This window comes from Piliocolobus tephrosceles, chromosome 14 (genome assembly GCF_002776525.5).
Source record: "Piliocolobus tephrosceles isolate RC106 chromosome 14, ASM277652v3, whole genome shotgun sequence".
Lineage (NCBI taxonomy): Eukaryota > Metazoa > Chordata > Mammalia > Primates > Cercopithecidae > Piliocolobus > Piliocolobus tephrosceles.
In genome coordinates, this window is record NC_045447.1 from 98,870,473 (window position 1) to 98,892,852 (window position 22,380).

The window sequence follows — 22,380 nt, forward strand, 5'->3', positions numbered from 1 at the left end:
AAGGAAGGAAGGAAGGAAGGAAGGAAGGAAGGAAGGAAGGAAGGAAGAGGGATTTTTCAAAAGGGGGATGAAATCTGAGGACATTTAATCCTTGGGTCAGCAGAGGACAGACCACCATTGGAAAGGGGAAAGATTGTTCCAAAGTCTGATGTTCTTAAGTTGAAAATAAATCATCTCTGCTTTTCTCTATAGTTTCCAGTTAATTTGCAATCCCTTGTTCATTCTGTACAAGCCTTGCCATTCTTGGGAGTATTCTTGGCTTCAGCTCCAAAGACAAATTCAGGGATAAAGAGAATTATAATCCCCAAGTCTGTGTTCAGAGAGTAGATACTAGTGCTGGAAGACTTTTATATATTTCATTTAAGCTATTTCAAGAATTGGAGTAAAGTGAATATTAACCAGTTAATATAATATCCTAAATGCCAATGATCTGCACATAAATAGATGTGTTGCTGTAAAAAAAAAAAGTATGGTTGTAGAGGATAGAGACCTTGGGAGGAAATTTGCAGAAATATAATCACAGGAGTTGACTAAGGGATTTAGAGGCAGAAAGGAAGATGCACACCCACCCAGAAAAGAATGCCAGCTGATCATCATGAAGGACTTCATGGCTATGAGATCTTTTCTTTTCTTCCCGGCATACCATAAGGGCAGCTTTCTTCCTCAAAGACAGCTCAAATTGCTTTAGGAGTCAAAGGGTGACCGCCTTAGCAGTGATGTGATCACATAACGGGTGGAATATTGGGGAAATAATTATGAAAAACAAGGTAATTTGGAGAGATTCTCCTACCCAGGTACTGACTGAGAGAAGCATGCAGAGACCATTCGCATAAATTCTAAAGCTGAAGTCCCAAGGGGGCTATGACTAAGCATCCCAGAGATTTGAGCTCTGAGAAACACTGAAAGAACTAGTAGTAATAGGATCCCTCTGCTGCTGTTTTCTCTTTTCTAGTGAGGAACTGGGACCTTGGGGGACTGTTAGAGACACCCACAGAGTCAGACCTGCTTTGTTTCCTAGAACCTGTTACTTCGTGCAAAAGAAAGCATTGGTTATTGATGTGGTGCAATGATGTCGTTGTCAAATTCTCTGCATCAAAGAGGAAGAGATTTCCTCCTGAAGAAGACTCAGAAAACATGACTGATGATTGCCTTAGCTGGCTTGCATAGCTGGTTATGCCACCAGGTGGACTTGGGGAAGTGATGCAAAATGAAAGGCAGAAATCAAACAGAAAGAGGCAAGGTTAGAGGATTTGAAACATCCGTCTTCCATCGCCATCTTGGACCCTGATTCTGACAGTGGTCTTGGATTTCTATGTCTTTGTTTCCCTGCTTAGTAAATGGTAATGACAGCTAGGCCATAGACTATGTATTTGTTGTAAAACCCCATAATATCATGTAATGTGCCTTAAAATATTGCCTGGAAGTAGCAAATTATTTCAAGATAGAGTTATTGAGATATAAATATAGATGTAGATACAGATACAGATATAGACACACACATCCCAGTGCAGCTGTGCTTATTATACAGAACCCTACTGATGATAAACCCAAGTAACACTGGACTCCTTGCTTTTGAAACACATAGAAGTTGTTCCTGGCTCCAGGCTTTTGTACCTGCTGATCCCAATACCTGGAATGTACCTCTTCCCAATGTTTGCATGTCTTGTTCTTTTACTTCATTCAAATCTCTGCTTAGATATCACCTACTCAGAAAAGCCTTGAGTGACCTACCTGTGTATCTAAAATAGAACTGCCCCTCTGTTCTTTCCAGCCCCTTACTCTATTATATTGGCACAGTATTTATCACCATCTGAAATTATTGTGCATAGGTATTTGTTTATTTACGTATGACCTTTGTCTCCCACTAAAATGAGAGCTCCATGAGGGCATGGAGCTTATTCACATCCATGACACGTGTGCCTACGACAATGCCTCACACCCAGGAGGTAGCACAATATATTTTGCTGAATAAGTGAATGTTATCAAAACAAGCAAACGAGTATCGACTCTGTGGTTAAGGAAAAAGAAACTTATACGTTTTGCAATAAGGGTTTAAGAAGTCTAAAAATACTATAACAGCTTCTCTTACTATCTATTGTAATGCAAATAGTCCATTGAGAGAGTAGGAGTTTGGCAAGAGGGAAGTTTAGCTTCTCCCAACATGAGTTAGTGCATGGCACTCTGGCCCTGACTTAAGGCTGTGGAGCTATAGTGGTAGGGGTGGGAGTGAGCTCCTACAGGAGGCAGTGGCAATGCTGGGGGCTGGTTTGGGGATAGTTAGACCTCTTTTTACTAAGCTCTGCTGGTCACTTTGGGCTCCCTGGCCATCGTGCTAAGCATACATGTGGCCATGCCAAGGCAGCTTCACGGTGAGCCACTCCTGCTTCCAAGCCAGACTGCCATCCCGAGGCTCCTCACCCTGGGGAAATTCTGATGGGGCTACAAAGAGGCCGCTGTAGTTAGATGGCTTCATGCAGTAGAGGTGGGATGGCCAACAGGTTATACCACAGAAGGAGCAAAAGAAAGACACCCCTGGGGACAGGGCGCCCAACACTTCCCTTCTCACTGACTTCGCCCAGCTCCCTCTCACACTATCCTCTGCTGAAGGGTCACTTTGGCTCATTCATCTGTGCTCTCAGTGGCTTTTCCTGATAACGTATCCTATATGTTCATTACCCTGTGCACAACATATGTCTGGTTTTTTCCTGATTTACAGTCTCAACAGGACATGGATGTCCTCCTCTAAAGCTGATCAGCTACTGTCCATTTGCCTTTCCCTTCAGGATACCCCTCTGGGCTCCAAGGGGTATGTGCCAGCAGCCCCACTAGGGCTTACAAGAAGCTGCCTGTTTGGTTTAGCTGCTGGTTCTCCTTCCATATTTATTTCTCACAGTATTGTCCACCCCTGAGACCATTCCCTAGAGTAACCACATGCAAGCAATTCATCTGACAAATATTTGTTGAGCATCCCAGCACTGGACTGTGCTGTCTCCCATGAAGTTGTAATCTAGAGGCTGGAGGAAATAGCAAACAGGTAACCACAGGAATAAGGATACCCTTACGGCTGACTGGGGCTGTGAGGGAAAGGGATTTACCATTATGATCTAACAAGGGAACCTGCTTTTGATGCCTAGGAACATGGTATTTAAGTTAAGTCCTGTTGGACAAGTGGAAGTTAGCTAGGTAAAAACTGAAGAGCAGCGTGTTTGAGGGACCTATGCCATCAGAAAAAACTAGAGGAGTTTAGGAAAGAATGGGAAGATCAAAATGTGGAGGACCCTGCAAGGAAAGGACAGAGAAGCACGAAACCAGCAAAGGCGCTGAGATCAAACGGCGCTGAAGAGTTTTAATTTTATCATAAGGGCAATGGGAAGTCATTGAAGAGTTTGCTATTGTATTAACTGCGAATTGGAAAAAGGTCAGAAGGAAAATGGGGAGTGATTGTTGCAGTAGCCCAGGGGACAGGGGGAGGAGGGAATGATGGAACTTGAAGATTTCTCAAAATGGAGGTGGAAAGAAGTAGACAGACTCGAGATGTCTTTGGAAGCATGGCCTTGGAAGGACATCTTAGAGTATTCCACAGGCCCTTGACTGCATACTTCAGGACTTCTACTAACTGAGAAAAATGAAGCCCCTCTTATGATTAAACCACTGTCTCTGTGACATGTAGCGGATTGGAATCCCTAACTGATATGGCCTCTTTATCCCTACATTGGCTAGGCTTGTGATTCACTGTGGCTCATTCAATAATAGGCATAAAGTTCTTGGTTATGCCTAGCACATGGTAAGCCTGCAGTAAATGGTAGCTAGATGTTAAACATTAGCCACACAGCTACACACAAGCTCAGCTGTTACAGCCTCTGTTGGGGCATTGGGGCCAACACCTTCTTCACAGAAAACTTCAGTGAGGAACTGGGACCTTGAGATAGGGAATGGAAATATCTTTGAAAAACCTTGTCTCCTGCTATCTTCTGTGAGCTAGTTTTGCAGTCTTCTTCCATGTGACCCTCTAGACACACTGGCAAATGTTTGGGTGTCCTGTTATCAACCTGTTAGCAGAAGGGAACTGACAGCATCCCTAGATTAAGGAGTGAGCCACACTGTATTAGTGCTGGGACTATCATAACCCACAGCCATTTGTTCACATTTCCACTGTGGCATCAACTCTGTCTTGCATTATGGTCATAGAACAAGCTCTGGAGGGTGGGAACCCTATCTCATTCAACTTTGTTTTCCCACAGTGCACATAGCACTGACTTTAGGTTGGTGCAAAAGTAATTGTGGTTTTGCCTTTACTTTTCATGGCAAAAACCACAATTACTTTTGCACCAACCAACAGTCCCGACCACAATGGGGCGGGACTGTAAAAATACAAATGTGTTGAAATGGACCAAAATAAAGATATGTGCAAGGAAGCAAGAGTAGTGATTTATCACATGTGGATTGGTTGCTACCACTGAAGTCACACTTTATGTCAACTAACTTATTGAACCTCACAGATAGGATGCAATAAGTATCATCGTCCCAGATTCTATGAATAAAAAACCTGTGTCTTAGTGTGGCGATTTCTCAAGGATCTAGAACTAGAAATACCATTTGACCCAGCCATCCCATTACTGGGTATATACCCAAAGGATTTTTATAAATCATGCTGGTATAAAGACACATGCACACGTATGTTTACTGCAGCACTATTCAGAATAGCAAAGACTTGGAACCAACTCAAATGTCCATCAATGATAGACTGGATTAAGAAAATGTGGCACATATATACCATGGAATAGTATGCAGCCATAAAAAAGGATGAATTCCTGTCCTTTGTAGGGACATGGATGCAGCTGGAAGCCATCATTCTCAGCAAACTATCAGAAAACCAAACACCGCATGTTCTCGCTCATAAGTGGAAATTGAACAATGAGAACACTTGGACACAGGAAGGGGAACATCACACACCGGGGCCTGTTGTGGGATTGGGGGAAGGGGGAGGGACAGCATTAGGAGATATACCTAATGTAAATGACTAGTTAATGGGTGCGGCACACCATCATGGCACATGTATACGTATGTAACAAACCTGCACGTTGTGCACATGTACCCTAGAACTTAAAGTATAATAAACAAAATAAAATCTCAAGAAATTTTAATGCTTTTTATCACATTAAAAAAAACAAAAAACAAAACTGTGTCTTAAAGGGAGGTGATGTCTTGCCCACAGTCACACGGAAAGTCGTTGTAAGCACAAGAAGCCCCGGTCTTCACTGCAGTTCACTGCATCATACAACTCCAGGAGGAGGGGGAGCATGTACCCAGACTGCAGCGTGAATGGTGCCCCTCAGGGTCCTGCAGTGGAGCAGGACTGTACCAAATCCTGCAGCAAGGGTTTCACTGTTACTCTAATGCTATTGCCTGAATGTTTCCTTTTGCTGAAGTCCCAGCCATAAGGCTATTCTCCAAGGGAAATATCACCTCTTTGGAACTTTTAGCCTATTGGGGCAGTTTATAGGCTTGATTTAGGCTTATAGGTTTTATCCCTTTTTGAATGCAATGAACAGATTCTAAGACAAGTGATTTATTTACATTCAGCTAGTTGGCAAGTGGCTGATCTAGGACAGGAAACCAGGTCTGTGGACTCCAAAGCTCATTCACTTCTGCTTCCAGGCTTCTCCAACAGGAGTCTGGCTGGGTAGCCTTTGGACCCAAGATTGTGTGTCTGGACCATAGACTCATGAAACCGCTAAATAAGCTTACTTTTCATAATGCTTTAGGAAGTCTAATGCAATCATTGTATCCGATGTTAAAGATGAAATATAAGACTTTAAATAAATTCCAGACTTGCCATAAACACCTGGGCTAGTGCTCCAGGTATGGTCCCAGTTAATCCCCAGTCCCTCAACTGTTTATCTCTTTCTGCAGTATTGGGGTGCTTTGGTGGAAAGGTTTGAGAAGCACAGGGCTATGCTACAGCGACTCCCCTAATACTGAGCTTTCACTTTTCACCACTGTGCCGAGAAAAGGAGTTGGTCAGAAACTGAGTTCCAATTTCAAAATCGCAAAGCAGCTGCTGCTTGTAGCACGTGCACTTTTTATGGGTATATTTTATCTATAAGTATATCCAAAGAGGAATAAGGAAAATGAGCTTTAAATGTAGGTCATGTCTTCAACTCAGAGCATGGCATACAAAGTACATGCTCAGTAAGGGAAAGCTAACTTATTATATTATTTCTTAACTCTCACAATCATCATAGTAATCATCATGTCCTTCAAAGCCAAGGTCACAATTGCTATGTGTTACATATATCACAGAGATAGCAGAAAAGAACCATCATGATGCCAAGTTGGCAGTTAGAACCATAATGATGCCAGGTTAGCATTTAGAACTCTCTAGAGAAGGTGGTTTTCTGCTGTTGTAACACTCACGTGAAGGCAGACATCAGTAACCATAGCAGAATGAACTTCCCCAGCTGAGAGGAAAGAAGACCTTATTCATTTTTAACTGGCTTTCGTGTATTAAGTCCTCATTTCAGGCTAATGGTGGAATATAAATTCCAGCAGTCTTCAGTATTATTGAAGAAGCTGGGATTGACGGTGGGACAGCCACTCTCTCTACTCACTGGACAGGATGCACGCGGGACAGCAGTCATCACCACAATCACAGATGATGCGGAGAGTGCTGTTTGGAACGCAGAAAAGCCTTTGCTTTCCTGGCTCTATTGACCAATCACTGCATTCATCCTTTTCTAAAAGCTACCTGGAATATCAGCCTGTCTCAGTAACTTCCGTAGGAAGAGTCTTACATTGGAGTTTTGGTCCTAAACCAGCATAATGCCATCATCATAACATAGACAATGACACACATATTGCTTCTGCTTTCCTGGTTGCCTTTTCTCAGCACCTTGGTAGTCTCCGTGGCTGTTCACCATCAAAGGGTGCAATGCTTTTGTCTCAAATGCTAAAGGTTAGATGGTATCTTGGGTTCAACACATAATGCTCAGAAGGCCATGAAAAAGTTGGTAACATTGCACATTTTAAAAAGGCAGCTTGATGAAATGTGTATTTTTGGAATGTGCAGCTCCCCATTGCTGAGTGATGTGTAAACACAGTAACCTCACACCAGGCAGCGTGGTGTATTAGTACTTTCTAAGGGTTTCATTCTTCCATGGATCCACTTGGAAACTCCCTGTGAAGATTAAGAGTTACTGGGGAGTGAGACTATCACCGGAAGGGGAAGAGCATGTTGTTACTATCTAATGGAGAATCATTGTTTCTAGATCCAAATGTAATTCTAAAACTTCTGTGTGATGAAAGCTTAATGCTATACTGAGAGAAGATTTACTTGCTCCCCATTAGAGCCAAATGTAAAATAAGATGAAATTACAATCGCTTCTAAAACTAGGGGTCTTTGGCTGTTTAGATTATATACAGTACACAAGCAGGAGGCCTTCCCTGTGTCATGGGGAAAATGAAACCCATGTGGGAGGTAACCTCGGGTGACATGGAGTCCAGGAAGCCATTCTGCCCCTGTATACACCTCACCAGGGAGTGTCAGGGCCTCCTCATTCTCCCTTAGCCAACTCCCAGGGAACCTGCAAAGGGGTGTGTAGAGGAGAGAGGGAAGAGATTGCTGTAAGGTTTGCACTGGAAATGGACTGGGGCTGCTGTAGAACAACAGCAGGTTTTAGCCATTTGCTAAGCTCTAGAATGAGATAGCAATAGGGAAGGCACCAAGAGTTACCTAGGAAGGGAAGGGAGCGGTAGGATTGGGTCTTCACTTGGGAATGTGAAGATCTGATAAAGGGCTACCGATTTGGATTCTGGACCACAACTGCCCACCTCCTAGTGTTCAAAGCTGTTCTTGCTCCCCTGAAGTATGCCAGAATCAGAAGGGAGGGATGAGCAAGGAGAGTGTTGCAAACTGAATATCTGTTCCCCTCAAAATTTATGCATCAAAGCCCTAGCCCTCAGTATGACTCTGTTTGGAGATGGAGACCTCTGAGGAAATATTAAGGTTAAATGAGGTCATGAGAGTGGGTCTTTGATCCCATAAGATTAGTGTTCTCATGGGAAGAGGCATCTGAGAGCTCTCTCTTGCTCTTGCTCGCTCTCTCTTCCTTCCATGTGAGGACACAGCAAGAAAGCAACCACCTACTAGTCAGGACCAGAAAGCAAATTGACTGGAACCTTGACCTTCAACTTCTAGCCTCAAAAACTGTAACAAAATAAATTTCTGTTGGTCTGTGGAACTTCATTGTGGCAGCCCAAGCAGACTAAGACAGAGAGCCCTTCCCACCCCTGCAGCTGAGTCCATGTCAGACTAGAGCTAAAATGCAGAGTGCTAAGCCTTTGGAGAGATGGTCCTGACCTAGTCTCTCTACTTCCTAGCTGTGTGCTCTTGAGTCGGTCCCTTGAAATTCCTCATCTCTTAAGTTGGGATAAAAGAACATGCCTGACCTACCCCACAGGATTAGTGGAGAATCTAATACATAGACTAACTATAACAGCTGAGGTTTGTTGTACATTACTGTGTCCCAGGAGTTGTCCTAAGGGGTTTGTTTTTTATTTTATTTTATTTTATTTTATTTTATTTTATTTTATTTTATTTTATTTTTTGAGATGGAGTCTCACTCTGTCACCCAGGCTGCAGTGTAGTGGTGTGATCTCGGCTCACTGCAACCTCTGCCTCCCAGGTTCAAGCAGTTCTCCTGCCTCAGCTGGGACTACAGGCATGCACCACCAGGCCCAGCTAATTTTTGTGTTTTTAGTAGAGATGGGGTTTCACCATGTTGGTCAGGATGGTCTCGATCTCTTGACCTCATGACCCTCCCGTCTCGGCCTCCTGTAGTGCTGGGATTACAGGCGTGAGCCACCGTGCCTGGTTTGTTTATTTATTTATTTGGAAGGCTCATTGAAGTATAATATACCCATAGTATAGATCACTTTTCAGTACACAGTTCTGTGAGTCTTGGCAAACACGGTCATTTAACTGCCGTCACAACCATGAGGTAGAACATTTCCATCATCCTCAGGCTTCCCGTGTGCCTGACTAAAGCAAGTCCTCTCCTCCTCTCAGTTCTATAGTTTGTCTTCTTAAAATATCATGTAAAAGGAATCACCTAAGGGTTTTGAGTCTGGCTTCTTCCAAAGAAAGACATTTTTCTAATATCTACTCTTTGCAACAATATTTTGAAGTTGGCACAATTATTATAGAGTGAAGAGCTGTGGGAATGTTATAAAAAAGCAAAAAGTGTAGGCAAGCCTGAGGTATAATTATTATCATCATTTCTATTATTATTATTATTTCACAGTAGAAAAAATACAATCAAATTTGAATGTAAATTTTGTGTTGAATTTGCCTTATCTAGAATCCAGGTGTCAGGAGATAGTCATAATAGCTCTGTGACCTGTCCCTTCAAAACAGATGCTAATTTGCCTTATTTGGGGAGAATAGATATTTAAAGACATAAAAAGTATTTGACAAAATATTGTTAACATTAAGGTCCAGCACATCTTCTCTTTGACTAACCCAAAAATACTTGGCCTTGAAGTTACTAAGTCACTACCTTTTGTCTGTGACCAGATTGAAAGATGTTATAGGCTACAAATAACAGCAGTTCCAGGAGTGGCGGTAATCAATTTCCAGTACTCAAAAGAGGGAGATGAAGCTGGTTCCAGCACTACTCCTTACCTGCCCCCAGCTATGTTCATTCAGGAGTGAGAGATGAGGCAGAAAAGCCTGTTTTTACGCACAAAGCATCCCCTGATTGAGTAGTCACACGCCTGGAAGCCCCTTATCACTCTTTGTAATAGGAGAATTCTCTTCTTCCTGGATGTGGTCATTGTCCAGCCACAATGACTCCAGGTGCTTCTCCAAAGGGAAGATTTTGTGGACATTGTTTCTTTTTCTCTGAGACGGAGTCTCACTCTGTTGCCCAGGCTGGAGTGCAGTGGCGCAATGTTGGCTCATTGCAACCTCCGCCTCCCAGGATCAAGTGATTCTCCTGCCTCAGCCTCCTGAGTAGCTGGGATTACAGGTGCATGACACCACCCATGGCTAATTTTGTATTTTTAGTAGAGAAGGGGTTTCACCATGTTGGCCAGGCTGGTCTCGAACTCCTGACCTCATGATCTGCCCGCCTTGGCCTCCCAAAGTGCTGGGATTACAGGCCCTGTTTTTAGCCTCCTATTACAGATACAGCATGTAATAAATAAATAAATAAGGTCTAGCTATTCCTTAAAGTTTACAGGTTCATGAATTTTTAAGGAACACATCAGGAAAAACTGCTGAAACAAAGCAATGGAGCGTAGGGTGTGATGAGGAGGTCTAGGAGCCCCTTCAATATTTCATGCAACCGAAAGCCTCCGACAACTAATCATCTCTTAATGGGGCTTGCCCTTTGGCCTACAAGTTTCTAAGGGACTAGAATGTTTGGCTTCCAAATAAGTTATCACTCACTCACTGACTAAATACCACAAGCTGAAAGTGGCCTCCCAGGCATCATTGGTCTTTGCTAGTTGAGTTTAGAAGGTCGCAGATTGGCATTACTCACCTCTAAATCACTAGCAGCTTCAAAGCCAGAGAGGCATTTGCTTTGGGTCTGTAGAAAGGCTCCTGTCTACCAATGTGCCTCTCAGAAGCACAGAAGGAAGATGACAGAGGGAGAGTGAATTTTGGTGGGGTATGATCCTTTGGGGGAAGTAAGAGACAAATGAGAAAAGACTAACTGTGACACTGGCATTTGTACTAGGTCTGGACAAGTGAGATTTGAGAGGAGGATTCTAGGAATGAACAGGGAGGGGCAGTATGGAGAAGAGTGGATATAGTAGAAGAGAAGGGAAGAAGATGGAGATGCAAGGAGGATGATAAATGCATTTTCTAAGAAGCCCAGCATAGTGGGGAGAGCTAACCTGTCACTTGCTCTCTCGTCTCCCAGTATACCTGGAAAATGAGCGGTGCATTCCTCATTAACTTGTACCAAGGATAACAAACAACTCATAGGAAAGAACCTAGCCTGTCAGCATGAAGAGACGTGGGATAGAGAGCTGTCTTCAATACCATTTGGTTGCCAATTCATATTTACATTTGCTCAGCAAATTCCTTCATTTCCCTAAATTCCAGTCTTCCAATTTCAAAAAACAAATTGTTCGTTAGCCACAAACAACTGAAATTTTTCACAATTTACAACCTAATGACCAGAGTGTGTGCTTTGAATTTATTGAGTAAGAAATAAACTTTACAGTCAAACCAACTAGATGTGTCCATTCTGATTTAAATATAAAATCTTTGATTTCTAATGCAAGATATTTACACCAAGGGCCTTTTAGTATTTTCTTCAGGATTTACTGTCTTGAAATACCTTTCAAACAGGTAGATTTAAAGAATGGTCAGGCCTGGGTATTTTAACTAGAATGCAGTTGTTATTTTTCTCTACATATCACTATCAAAATTATGAGGTGTCATAGAAATAAATATTAAGGGCTAAAAGAAGAGTTCTTTTCTTGATATACTTTAAAAACAGGGTCCATTTTTTTTTCAGGTTGATTTATTTTAGGCACTATGGAATTTCTTTTTGGCCTTGTGCCTCAGACATTGTTCTGATTAGCTTTGCTCGTTTAACCAAGTTGCAGTGATTTAGCAACCCTGACGGTCATCTGGTTTTTAAAATTATTTTTCCATAGTTTAACTTCCTTCTTTAGTCTCTCCTAATTTTCTCCAGCCTCAGAAGAGATGTGCTACTAGTAACTATCTTTAGAAAAATGTTCCTTTATGTTATACATAATGAAGTCTTCCTAGACTTCATTCCCAGACATAATCATTCCAAGTCTGCAACGTGGACACCCGCCCTGTCTCCTGTACAGGTGGCAAACCTAGACATGGGATTTCTTACACAACTTAGAGAGCCTTTATACTCCTTGTGAACCACAGTAGATTTGGCTGCATTTTGAGAAGTTATGAATTTCTTATTTGTAGCATCAAATAGGTAAGACTGTTTCCATCCGTCTAATCTAAGGCTTGGTTCTATCGAGAGTTTACAGAAATGACTGGAGAATGTACGGGAAGGTAGTAAAGACTGATCTCTTTCAAGAAACACATTGAGACAAACAGCAGCACTCACGAGGAACCCACTGAAGACATGGTATGCTTACCAGCCTCTGCCTCATCTCCCACCAGAAAGTACTGAATTGTGTACATCTCTCTTGAGGCATGTGATACATTAGGCAAAGAGAGGAGTTCCTTCTGTATTCCCAGAGCTACACTAACAGTACTAGAACCATCCCTGCACTGCAGCAGGGAGGGAGAGTTTTTTCTTGAAGTGGTGGGACTTGAGCTTGCCTTTAGGAGACCTTTGGGAAGTAGGGAGAAAGGGAAGAAGATCAAACTTTCTAAGTGGCATGAGTAACTTGGCCCTGGATGGGAAGCCACCTAAACTTGCTGGTGAACACAGAGTGTGTATGGAGACTGGAGAAAGCAGAAAAGCAGAGTGGTCCATCCTAATGAATACAGGTTGTCCAATGGGGAGAGGTTTGGTATGTGGCTTTAGGTAAACTACTTAAACTCACTGACTTTTAGGGGCATTACTTGCACTATCCAGGCGAGTCCATGTCTGCTCTAGAGCATAACCACTGGGTTCAAGTGGGATAATTGAATAGAAATTCTTTGTGAATGGTGAAGACTGAGTGTTGATGGATGATTATGGTGGCGCCTAGGTGGTGGGTGACTCTGGAACCACAGCGTTTTTGTGCTGGAGGTAACCAAGAGCTACCCTAACTCTTCACATTTTACTATTAAAGACAGAAGCCAGACCTAAGGGTACCTGCTCAGGCTAGTTAATAGCAGCACAAGAACTAGAACTCCAATCTCTTGGGTTGAGGAAAATAACAATTGCAAGTCCAAGTCAACTCTCCAGATAACTGGGTTTCTCATCTTGCACCAGATCAACCTGGTGAGTTTAGTGAAGACCATGAGACCCCATTCAGCTTAATTACTGGAGAGTCCCAGAGGCCCCAGGGCATCTCAGGCTGGGAGCAGGAATTCTGACTCCCAGTGTCATTCCTGGGATCACATTCCATCTCACAAATATTTAAGCAAGGGCATGAGGGCAAGTTGCCAAGTAGTACGATACAAAACAAATGTCTCATTGTGTTTGTTGCTGCGCAGTGTGTTGTTTGTGTGGTCCAAAAACCGTCAAGTGACTATAACTAGAATGTGACAGTAATTTGTAACAACAGTGACTTTTTTTGCAGGGGGAGGGTCTGCTTTTGTGACATGCTCCAAAATTCTGAGAAAGGGTTGCAAAAGAAATGTTCAGAAATGTTCTAAATGGGCTTAGAAAACTTGTGAACCCTGTCTGAACTTTTATTAGATTGTCCCACCACTCACCCATTTGACATCTGAACAAGGAAAGCATTATTTATAACAGCATGCGTGAAATCCCAGAAGGGATTCTTGAAAGAATTAGAGTGAAAAATCTGCCCCAAAGAGACAGCAAGCAGAAAATAAACGATCAGTTGAGAAAACATGTAAATCAAAATGTGAATCTTTTGTTCTCTCTCTCTTCTTTAGAGGAAACAAAAGCTGTTTCTTGGCCATTAGCAATGCAGGAGAGAGAACCAGCATCAGATTTTCTATCTTGCACTGCCAAAGACCAAAAAAAAAACAAAAACAAAAAAAGTGGGTGCTGCTGTCAAAGGAGCCACTTGGTTATGGCCAAATGAGGAGTTCAGGAGAGTGAGATATAATGATTCTTCTTAACGTCTCCAGAATGGCTGCTTCTCGTGGAGGAAGTAAGTGAGTGAAGGTTCCAGAGAAGAAAGTCACACCTCAAAAGCATTTAATACTTTAAGACTTAGAAAGCACTTTCACAAATGCCTGCTCCAGTAAATACCTCCCAACAACATTGGGAGGTGTACGTTGGTACCTAAATATAATTATTACACCTTGGCCACAGAGACATTTGGCAACTAGTCAAGGTTACCCAAGTAGGAAACAGGTGACTGAGCTATTGGAAACCAGCTGTTGTCATCCACTGCATTGCTGTTGTGAATGTCCAGATAGATATGGAAATCCTAAGATCTTGCTGAATTAACACACCCTAAGTGTATTTTTAGCTGTCTTGTTCGAGACATATATAAATGGTTATCTCTCCCCAACACACATTCAAATAGTTTAATTTACCAAAGTTAAGTTTGTTCTTTCCTGCCAAACTCCTCATATACTTTAATAAGGCTCAGTCCCTGATGGATCTCCTTAAATTGAAGAGGGTTGCAATTTATAGTACATTTGACACATTTGATCTAGGAACTTCTGGGATTGCCAGCTTTTAACATTTTGAGGGACTGATAGCAGAAAGAACACCATGCTGGGTCATGATATCCCAGTCTCTTGTTACTCCCACACACTAACTACATACTGATTATAAATCTGGATTCTAATTTCAATATTTTCATAAAAGAAATAACTATGTCTTTTTCACTAAGAACTAGGCCCTCTCACTCCGTGTAACTCTGGGATGAAACCCTCAGAGCCATGCATTTGTCCACTCTTTTAAGCCTTTTATCTTTAAAATTTTCTGTAAAATTCAAGGTTTCACACTTCTAAATAGCTCTTGCAGGAAGGCTCTTTGCAAGAAGTAATTCATTCCTTCCCACAAAAGAACGCCACTCTTAGTAAGTTCTACACTTCTTTCTAAGAGATTAGCAGACACTTCCCTTTCCTGGATGTTAAAACAAAACAACACAACTCAGACAGCATAACAAGACCAGGTCCCAGTCTTTATTGTGAGATTCCCACTTCTCTAAGCCACTTTGACCACTGGGGTCCTATTTTATCTAAAGAGAAAGAACAGCAACACCAAAATGCACAGCGGAGCTGGTTGTACCACAGCAGTATGCTGAGATGAACAATGATGATATGAGCTCTTCTTTATGAGGTAGGAAGAAGGTGAAAATGAGAGCGGTAAGGTTAAAAATAAGATGTATAGCAAAAGGGATTGTTTTTCTCTTTGATTTCATCTGACCCATTTTTTTTGTTTGTTTGTTTTGCATGTTAGGTAAGCAGAATAAGGCCATGTTTGTATCTTAAGAGGTCCCCAGAAAATGCTTGCTGTGTGGATGAAAATGGTCTGTTAAAATGTGTAGACCTCTGTCCCATCTGCACCACTTGCTGGAAGTGTCACCCCAGGCAAGGTCCCATAATTGCCAGGAGCAATTTCATCGTCTGTAGGCTAGAGGAGCCACCAGGAGTCCTGAGTTCTTTATGGTTTGCTTACGTAATTAAATAGCACCGGACGTGTGTAGATGTTTTCTAAACTATATGGTACATTCCAATTATGGTTCCAGAGAATGGCAAGGAGACTAGAGATGCTTTATTCTAGGGGTTAACAATCTTTGAAAATGTGTGTGCCAAAGTGCCCAGCACATAAACAGAAGGGTCATTTGCCTAGCTCTGCGAGGTGGCAGCAGCATCCCTGAATGGTCCAAAGCAGTCCTCTCCTTGCCACTGCCATGTGGGCTGCCCAGACCTGGTGGGATCATTCTACCCTCATACTGCAAGTCCTCCCAAGCATCTGGAAACATCAGGTCCTCTGGGTATATCAGCAGATTCCCTCTCCCAAAGTCCTAGGTACCCAGGGGTCACAGAGTTATGAACAGGGCAGATATTCACCAAGCCAGAAATGTGCTGAGATAGCTGTACCCATGTTTACCACCCACATCCTTTCTGGTTGGTCAGTGTCTGTGCCACACTGATTGCAGTTTGAGTATCGACCCTGAGGGTGACTGTTGCCACCACCTTCAGACATGAGGTAAGACCATAAGAGAAGTCTCTGTCCATTAAACACTGATGACCTGTCACTGCTGAAGGAAGAGGGAGGAAATCTAACACCAATGAAAACCAACTTAGCCTTTATGAGCTTTTTGTTTATTAAAAGCTGAATAGTAAAGATGGTCACCTGAGCCAGTAGTTTTTGTCCCTATTTGTCAAATTTAGATGCATCATACAGAGAAGAATGAAATAAAATACCCTCCTCCTTTTGTACTCTTGTGCTTTCTTTGGTGCTAAGAACATCACTGGGAATCACCAAGCATGTTAGACATCTCTGACACTTCAGCCTCTTGGGTTCTAGGGTAGGGGAATATTTTTCAGGTACTGTTAGTTTTATTTTCTTCCTTTAATAAATACTAACTGGATATTGAGAATTAGAATTGGGCAGAAACTCTATGCACCATTACTCTATAAACTCAGGACCCAGAGTTGTTACAGAGGTCCAACTTTTTGCTGTAGGATAAGCCCACCTGCTCTCAGGTGTCAGGCACACTGTGTAGCCTGGTGGTGCTGGGGGGTTACCAGGATGAAAAGCGGAACTTACCAGCCACAGGACTGCTGTGCAGAAATCTGTTCATGGGTTTGAAATCAGGAATCCCTGACAAACCCAGAAATGACCTTCTTAATTTTCCTCCATGAAGTAGAAAGTCATATACAATTTTACTTTGTCAAAGAAAGTTTTCTTTGCCTATACTAATGCAATTGCTATATGATGCCCGAGTCTCAGTGTTTTCATTAAAGTGGGCATTTAAAAAATGTATTTATCTATTGTGGTAAATAATCTAAGGAGCAGTGCCCTGTAATAGAGGAAAGTCCTGAGCTTAGAATCCAAAGACCTGAGTTTTTGTGTCTGTAAGCAATCTGAATCTCATTGCCTTATCTGTAGAAGGAGAATAATAATGCCTGACCTGCCTATCGCTGAGTAATGGTGGAGGGGTTTGAGTCAGCATCATATACACATAAGACCTGAAGGCAGAAAGAGGCTCTAGCCTTGCCAAGGAAGTAGAGTCACTGGTTGGTCATTTTGGATGCAGAGCCCCTCTTTGTTCTCCTGGTCAAAGTGATCTTGTTAATTAGAAGATTGAGTCATCCTCCTAGCAGAAAGTGCATGTATATGTGTGTAGTTTTATTTATCCAAGGTGATCATCTACCTAATCATCATCCCTGCTCCTATCTGGTTTTGAGAGAAAGAATTGCAAATAATATATTTTTAAATGATTTGGATCACTCTTTGCCCTCTGTCTCTGTTGCTTGAGACTATGAAGAAATCATATATCCCTTATGTGTTTATAAACAATTAAAACTATAAAGTGCATATAAGGAAAGCAAACAGTGTCCCCCCGCATCTCCCTTCCACACCTGGTTTTGGAGTGACTGATGCCTCCCTGTTGATCCCTTTCTCTCCAGGTCGGTGGCCACACGATGCTGCCCATTCGTTGGATGCCTCCAGAGAGCATCATGTACAGGAAATTCACGACAGAAAGTGACGTCTGGAGCCTGGGGGTCGTGTTGTGGGAGATCTTCACCTACGGCAAACAGCCCTGGTACCAGCTGTCAAACAACGAGGTGTGCAATGGGTCTGGCCAAAGCCCTCCAGAGGGCTGAGATCCCAGAGGCTTCCACCAGCTGGGGCCTTGTTTTAGGTTGGAAGACCATGTCAGGACGTTATCTTATGGGGTTGTGTTGGCAGCAGCACTTCCCAAGTAGCCTGCTATGTTTCTAAATGTCATGGTCAAAGTATAGTCACTCTGAGAAAGCAAAGCACAGCGCTCACTGATATGTCCTTGCTCCTCTGGTGGTGGGACTGAGGAGTCACTTTATGCAGCTCATCTGATAAATTAATAGCAGACGTAGCATTCCAGAACCCATACAGTCCAGCGAATTCTTTAGTATTGTTCCAGCGAAGTTTCAAGTTCCTTTCCCTTTTGAATATTTCACCAGAACTTTAACTTCTAGTGAAAAACTCAAGTGTTTTGTTTTTTCTATTCTTACTCTTGCAAATATGTTTATATTTGAGGCACAGCTTCTTGGTCAGGCACCCCACATCTTTTTCAAATCCATGTCTGTCTTTTTAATCCAGTTCCTTTATCCAATAGCCTGCAAGGTTTCCTGTCAGTCAGTGCCTTAACACATAAGTGACTCATGTTCCATCTCAGACCAATAAAAACCACAACATGCTCCAGTGTGAGGTTGGGAGCATTCCATATAAATTATTTTTCCACCGGTTTTGTGAAATCAGAGTGCCTTGGAAAAATGGATATAAGCCAATCAAATTAAACACAATATAAACTAACCTATAATAATTGTTCTCTTCCTTCTGAGAAAACGAAACCAAGAGTGGGCTTCTTTTGTAAAAGCCCCTCTTCTGCTGTTTCTTGCGCTAACATTTCTTTGATGTGTATTGCTTTTCCTCCTGTCTCATCCTATCTTTGATCTCTGTCCAGGTGATAGAGTGTATCACTCAGGGCCGAGTCCTGCAGCGACCCCGCACGTGCCCCCAGGAGGTGTATGAGCTGATGCTGGGGTGCTGGCAGCGAGAGCCCCACATGAGGAAGAACATCAAGGGCATCCATACCCTCCTTCAGAACTTGGCCAAGGCATCTCCAGTCTACCTGGACATTCTAGGCTAGGGCCCTTTTCCCCAGACCGATCCTTCCCAACGTACTCCTCAGACAGGCTGAGAGGATGAACATCTTTTAACTGCCGCTGGAGGCCACCAAGCTGCTCTCCTTCACTCTGACAGTATTAACATCAAAGACTCCGAGAAGCTCTCGAGGGAAGCAGTGTGTACTTCTTCATCCGTAGACACAGTATTGACTTCTTTTTGGCATTATCTCTTTCTCTCTTTCCATCTCCCTTGGTTCGTTCCTTTTTCTTTTTTTAATTTTCTTTTCCTTTTTTTTTTTTTTTTTTTTTTTTGGTCTTCCTTGCTTCACGATTCTTACCCTTTCTTTTTAATCAATCTGGCTTCTGCATTGCTATTAACTCTGCATAGACAAAGGCCTTAACAAACGTAATTTGTTATATCAGCAGACACTCCAGTTTGCCCACCACAACTAACAATGCCTTGTTGTATTCCTGCCTTTGATGTGGATGAAAAAAAGGGAAAACAAATATTTGACTTAAACTTTGTCACTTCTGCTGTACAGACATCGAGAGTTTCTATGGATTCACTTCTATTTATTTATTATTATTACTGTTCTTATTGTTTTTGGATGGCTTAAGCCTGTGTATAAAAAAGAAAACTTGTGTTCAATCTGTGAAGCCTTTATCTATGGGAGATTAAAACCAGAGAGAAAGAAGATTTATTATGAACCGCATTATGGGAGGAACAAAGACAACCATTGGGATCAGCTGGCGTCCGTCCCTACTTAGGAAATTCTCAGCGACTGTTAGCTGGGAAGAATGTATTCGGCACCTTCCCCTGAGGACCTTTCTGAGGAGTCAAAAGACTATTGGCCTCTGTGCCATGGATGATTCTTTTCCCATCACCAGAAATGGCGGCGTGCAGTAGAGAGCAAAGATGGCTTCCGTGAGACACAAGATGGTGCATAGTGTGCTCGGACACAGTTTTGTCTTCATAGGTTGTGATGATAGCACTGGTTTGTTTCTCAAGTGCTACCCACAGAACCTTTGTCAACTTCAATTGAAAAGAGGTGGATTCATGTCCAGAGATCATTTCGGGGTCAGGTGGGAAAGCCAAGAACTTGGAAAAGATAAGACAAGCTATAAATTCGGAGGCAAGTTTCTCTTACATTGAACTTTTCAGATCTCACTTCCCTCCGACCCCTAACTTCCATGCCCACCCATCCTTTTAACTGTGCAAGCAAAATTGTGCATGGTCTTCGTTGATTAATACCTTGTGTGCAGACACTACCGCTCCAGACATCGTTCCCCTGATAGGTAGAGCAGATCCATAAAAAGGTATGACTTACACAATTAGGGGAAGCTAATGGAGTGTATTAGCTGAGTATCAATGTCTCTGGGTTGTACGGTGGTGATGGGTTTTAATGAATATGGACCCCGAAGCCTGGAAATCCTCATCCACGTGGAACCCACAGGACTGTGGGAAGGGCAGAATCAATCCCTAAGGGAAAGGAAACCTCACCCTGAGGGCATCACATGCACTCACGTTCAGTGTACACAGGTCAAGTCCCTTGCTCTGGGCTCTGGTTGGGAGAGTGGTTTCATTCCAAGTGTTCTCCATTGTCAGTATGCTGTCTTTGTTTCCTTCACTCCATTCAAAAAGTCAAAATACAAAATTTGGCACAGCATGCCAACGGGAGGCTGTGCCCAGACCAAGCACTGGAAATGTGCTTCTGGGCATAGTCACTGGTTTTGCAAAAAGAGGGCGCAAATTTAAATAGAAATTTACAGCTATTTGAATAGTCAGATATACCAAGAAAGAAAAATATTTCTGCTCCTCAAGAAAACTTGCTACCCTCTGTGAGGGGAATTTTGCTAAACTTGACATCTTTATAACATGAGCCAGATTGAAAGGGAGTGATTTTCATTCATCTTAGGTGATGTTATTTCTTATTTGTTTCTGAAGGTGCGATAGCTCTGTTTTAGGTTTTGCTTGTGCCCATTAATTACTGAAACACCTTGTTTTTCATTAAAGGCTTGGAAAGTCAATTCTCAAAAATTCAAAAGTGTCAATTAACAGAGAACAAAAGGAAATCCAGTAGCATCTGCAGTCAAGCGAGGGAGATGACAAGATGAACCTTATGTCCATTCAAGTTATATGCTGACCTATGAGAGATAAGAGTTGGGTCGTTTGTTCTCTTTGTGGGTGATTAAAAAAAAAAAAACCCCTTCAGAATACATATAATAACATAATGAAAGCCATATCTCCATGATATATACGTGCATGTATGTATCATATTAAGGACCCATGGTACTGTTAAAACACTGTAGAACTCTGTGACGTAGTAAGGAAGGGGCAGATTTGTGCAAAAACTTTTCTAGATTCCATCAGCGATGACCTGAAAACCAACACAGGTTTGTCATTCTGCATGTCTGGCCAGCTGCTCTCGGGGGAGAAACTACAAGTATTTACTTTATTTTTAGAGCGCAAAGTAGGTAATAATTTAAGGGATCAAATTCAAGGAGGGCTGTGCAGTTTTAGAGCAAAGATTTGTTTAAGGCCAATGAGACTTTGGGAGCATCCCATTCCAGTTTTGTCTTTTTTTTTTTCTCTGAAAGAAAAAAGCAAAAAATAAAATAAAATTCCACTTATACCTTCTGACAAGTCCCTAAAGGTCTTGAAATAAAAGGTTCTATGCAAGTGCAAAGTTTTATAATTATGTATATTGCTGATTATTACTATTACTATCTCTGTTGTCTTAAGAGTATGTGCTGATTTCAGAGACACCTCTAATTGAAAGAATATCAGATTGCTTTTAAAGTAGCTGAATGAGCCACAGAATATCTGAAATTATTCATTGCTGTTCCTCCACCACCCCCTTTCTCATGGTCTGATTTTTAGAAGAGTAGCATCCTTGTTCTAAAATGTCATGATCACCAAATATGGCCTTCCATCAAATTTGTGAAAACTACAATTTAACAGTGACAAACCTAATTCTCTAGCCCAAACCTGGTCTGACAATCATTTCCATTTAGAAGTCATTGAATAGTTTTCCAAACACTTTCCATGTGTGTTAGCAAATTATTCCTATTTTGTGTAAATGAGGACATTGAGACTCAGAGACCCTCAGAAGCATGCTAGAGGTCTCCAGCCTAGCTTCCGGCGCCACTGGGACTGAATCCAAGTACTCTCACTCTGAACTTCATGGTTCTGTCCACTAGAGACTCTAACATACAAACAAGCAGTTCAGGAAAGAAAGCATGCTAACACATTCATGAAGCAGTATATGAAGTTAGAAGAACACAAGGAAATACAGGAGATGACAAGCAGCTGAGATATTGTGATATGTAATCATGCTCTTATCTTCAGCTAAATTCAGCTAAATCCTTGTACACTGAACCAATGTCATAATCAGGCTTATTTAGAAAACACTTTGAACTATGCTATAAAAGATTATATCAGAATTCATATTATACATGTGTTCACATCAGCACTACCTGTGATATTTTCATGTATTTATATGTGTTATAAATACTTGATTTATACATATACAAATGCACATACATAGTGTGTTTGTGTGTTTATGTATAAATTTATAGGCACACAATAATAGAGATAATTATAAGTAGGGTGAGGTATGAATAATTTGCTTAAAATATGCTAAATAACCAAAACTGTTTAACGTCATGTTGCTGTTAGTGCTTCCATTCTCCATGTGGGTAGGACTACATCACACTTTTCAACTCTGTGCAGTACTGCATGGGTGGAAGGCGTATTTAAGATAATGTGCTTCCCAAAACAACTGAATAAAAGCCATCCCACTACACTGAGTGCTTTCTCTGGCTCCTTGCAAAGGAAGATACTTTTTGTAAAGGTCCAGGAAAGGAACATTGCTTTCTTTTTGTCTTTCAGCACATTTGTATTATGCTCACCTTGTCTTTGTCCCACTGTGACCCCTTGACACTTGAGTTCAGAG

The 22,380-nt window shown here is 42.0% G+C and overlaps 1 protein-coding gene across 3 annotated transcripts in view; it reads left to right on the forward strand.

Annotated features, from left to right (window-relative positions):
- The window catches only part of NTRK2 (neurotrophic receptor tyrosine kinase 2), a 366,376-nt gene extending 346,858 nt beyond the window's left edge, over positions 1–19,518 (forward strand). Inside the window, exons 18-19 of one of the 3 annotated variants that reach the window (XM_023229534.1) lie at positions 17,225–17,383; positions 18,262–19,518. In XM_023229534.1, the coding sequence (XP_023085302.1) occupies positions 17,225–17,383; positions 18,262–18,447 (345 nt within the window). In that variant the 3' untranslated portion in view covers positions 18,448–19,518. The remainder of the gene's footprint in view (positions 1–17,224; positions 17,384–18,261) is intronic. The other 2 variants (XM_023229535.1, XM_031934031.1) reach the window with 2 other exon arrangements.
- Positions 19,519–22,380: the final 2,862 nt, after the last annotated feature.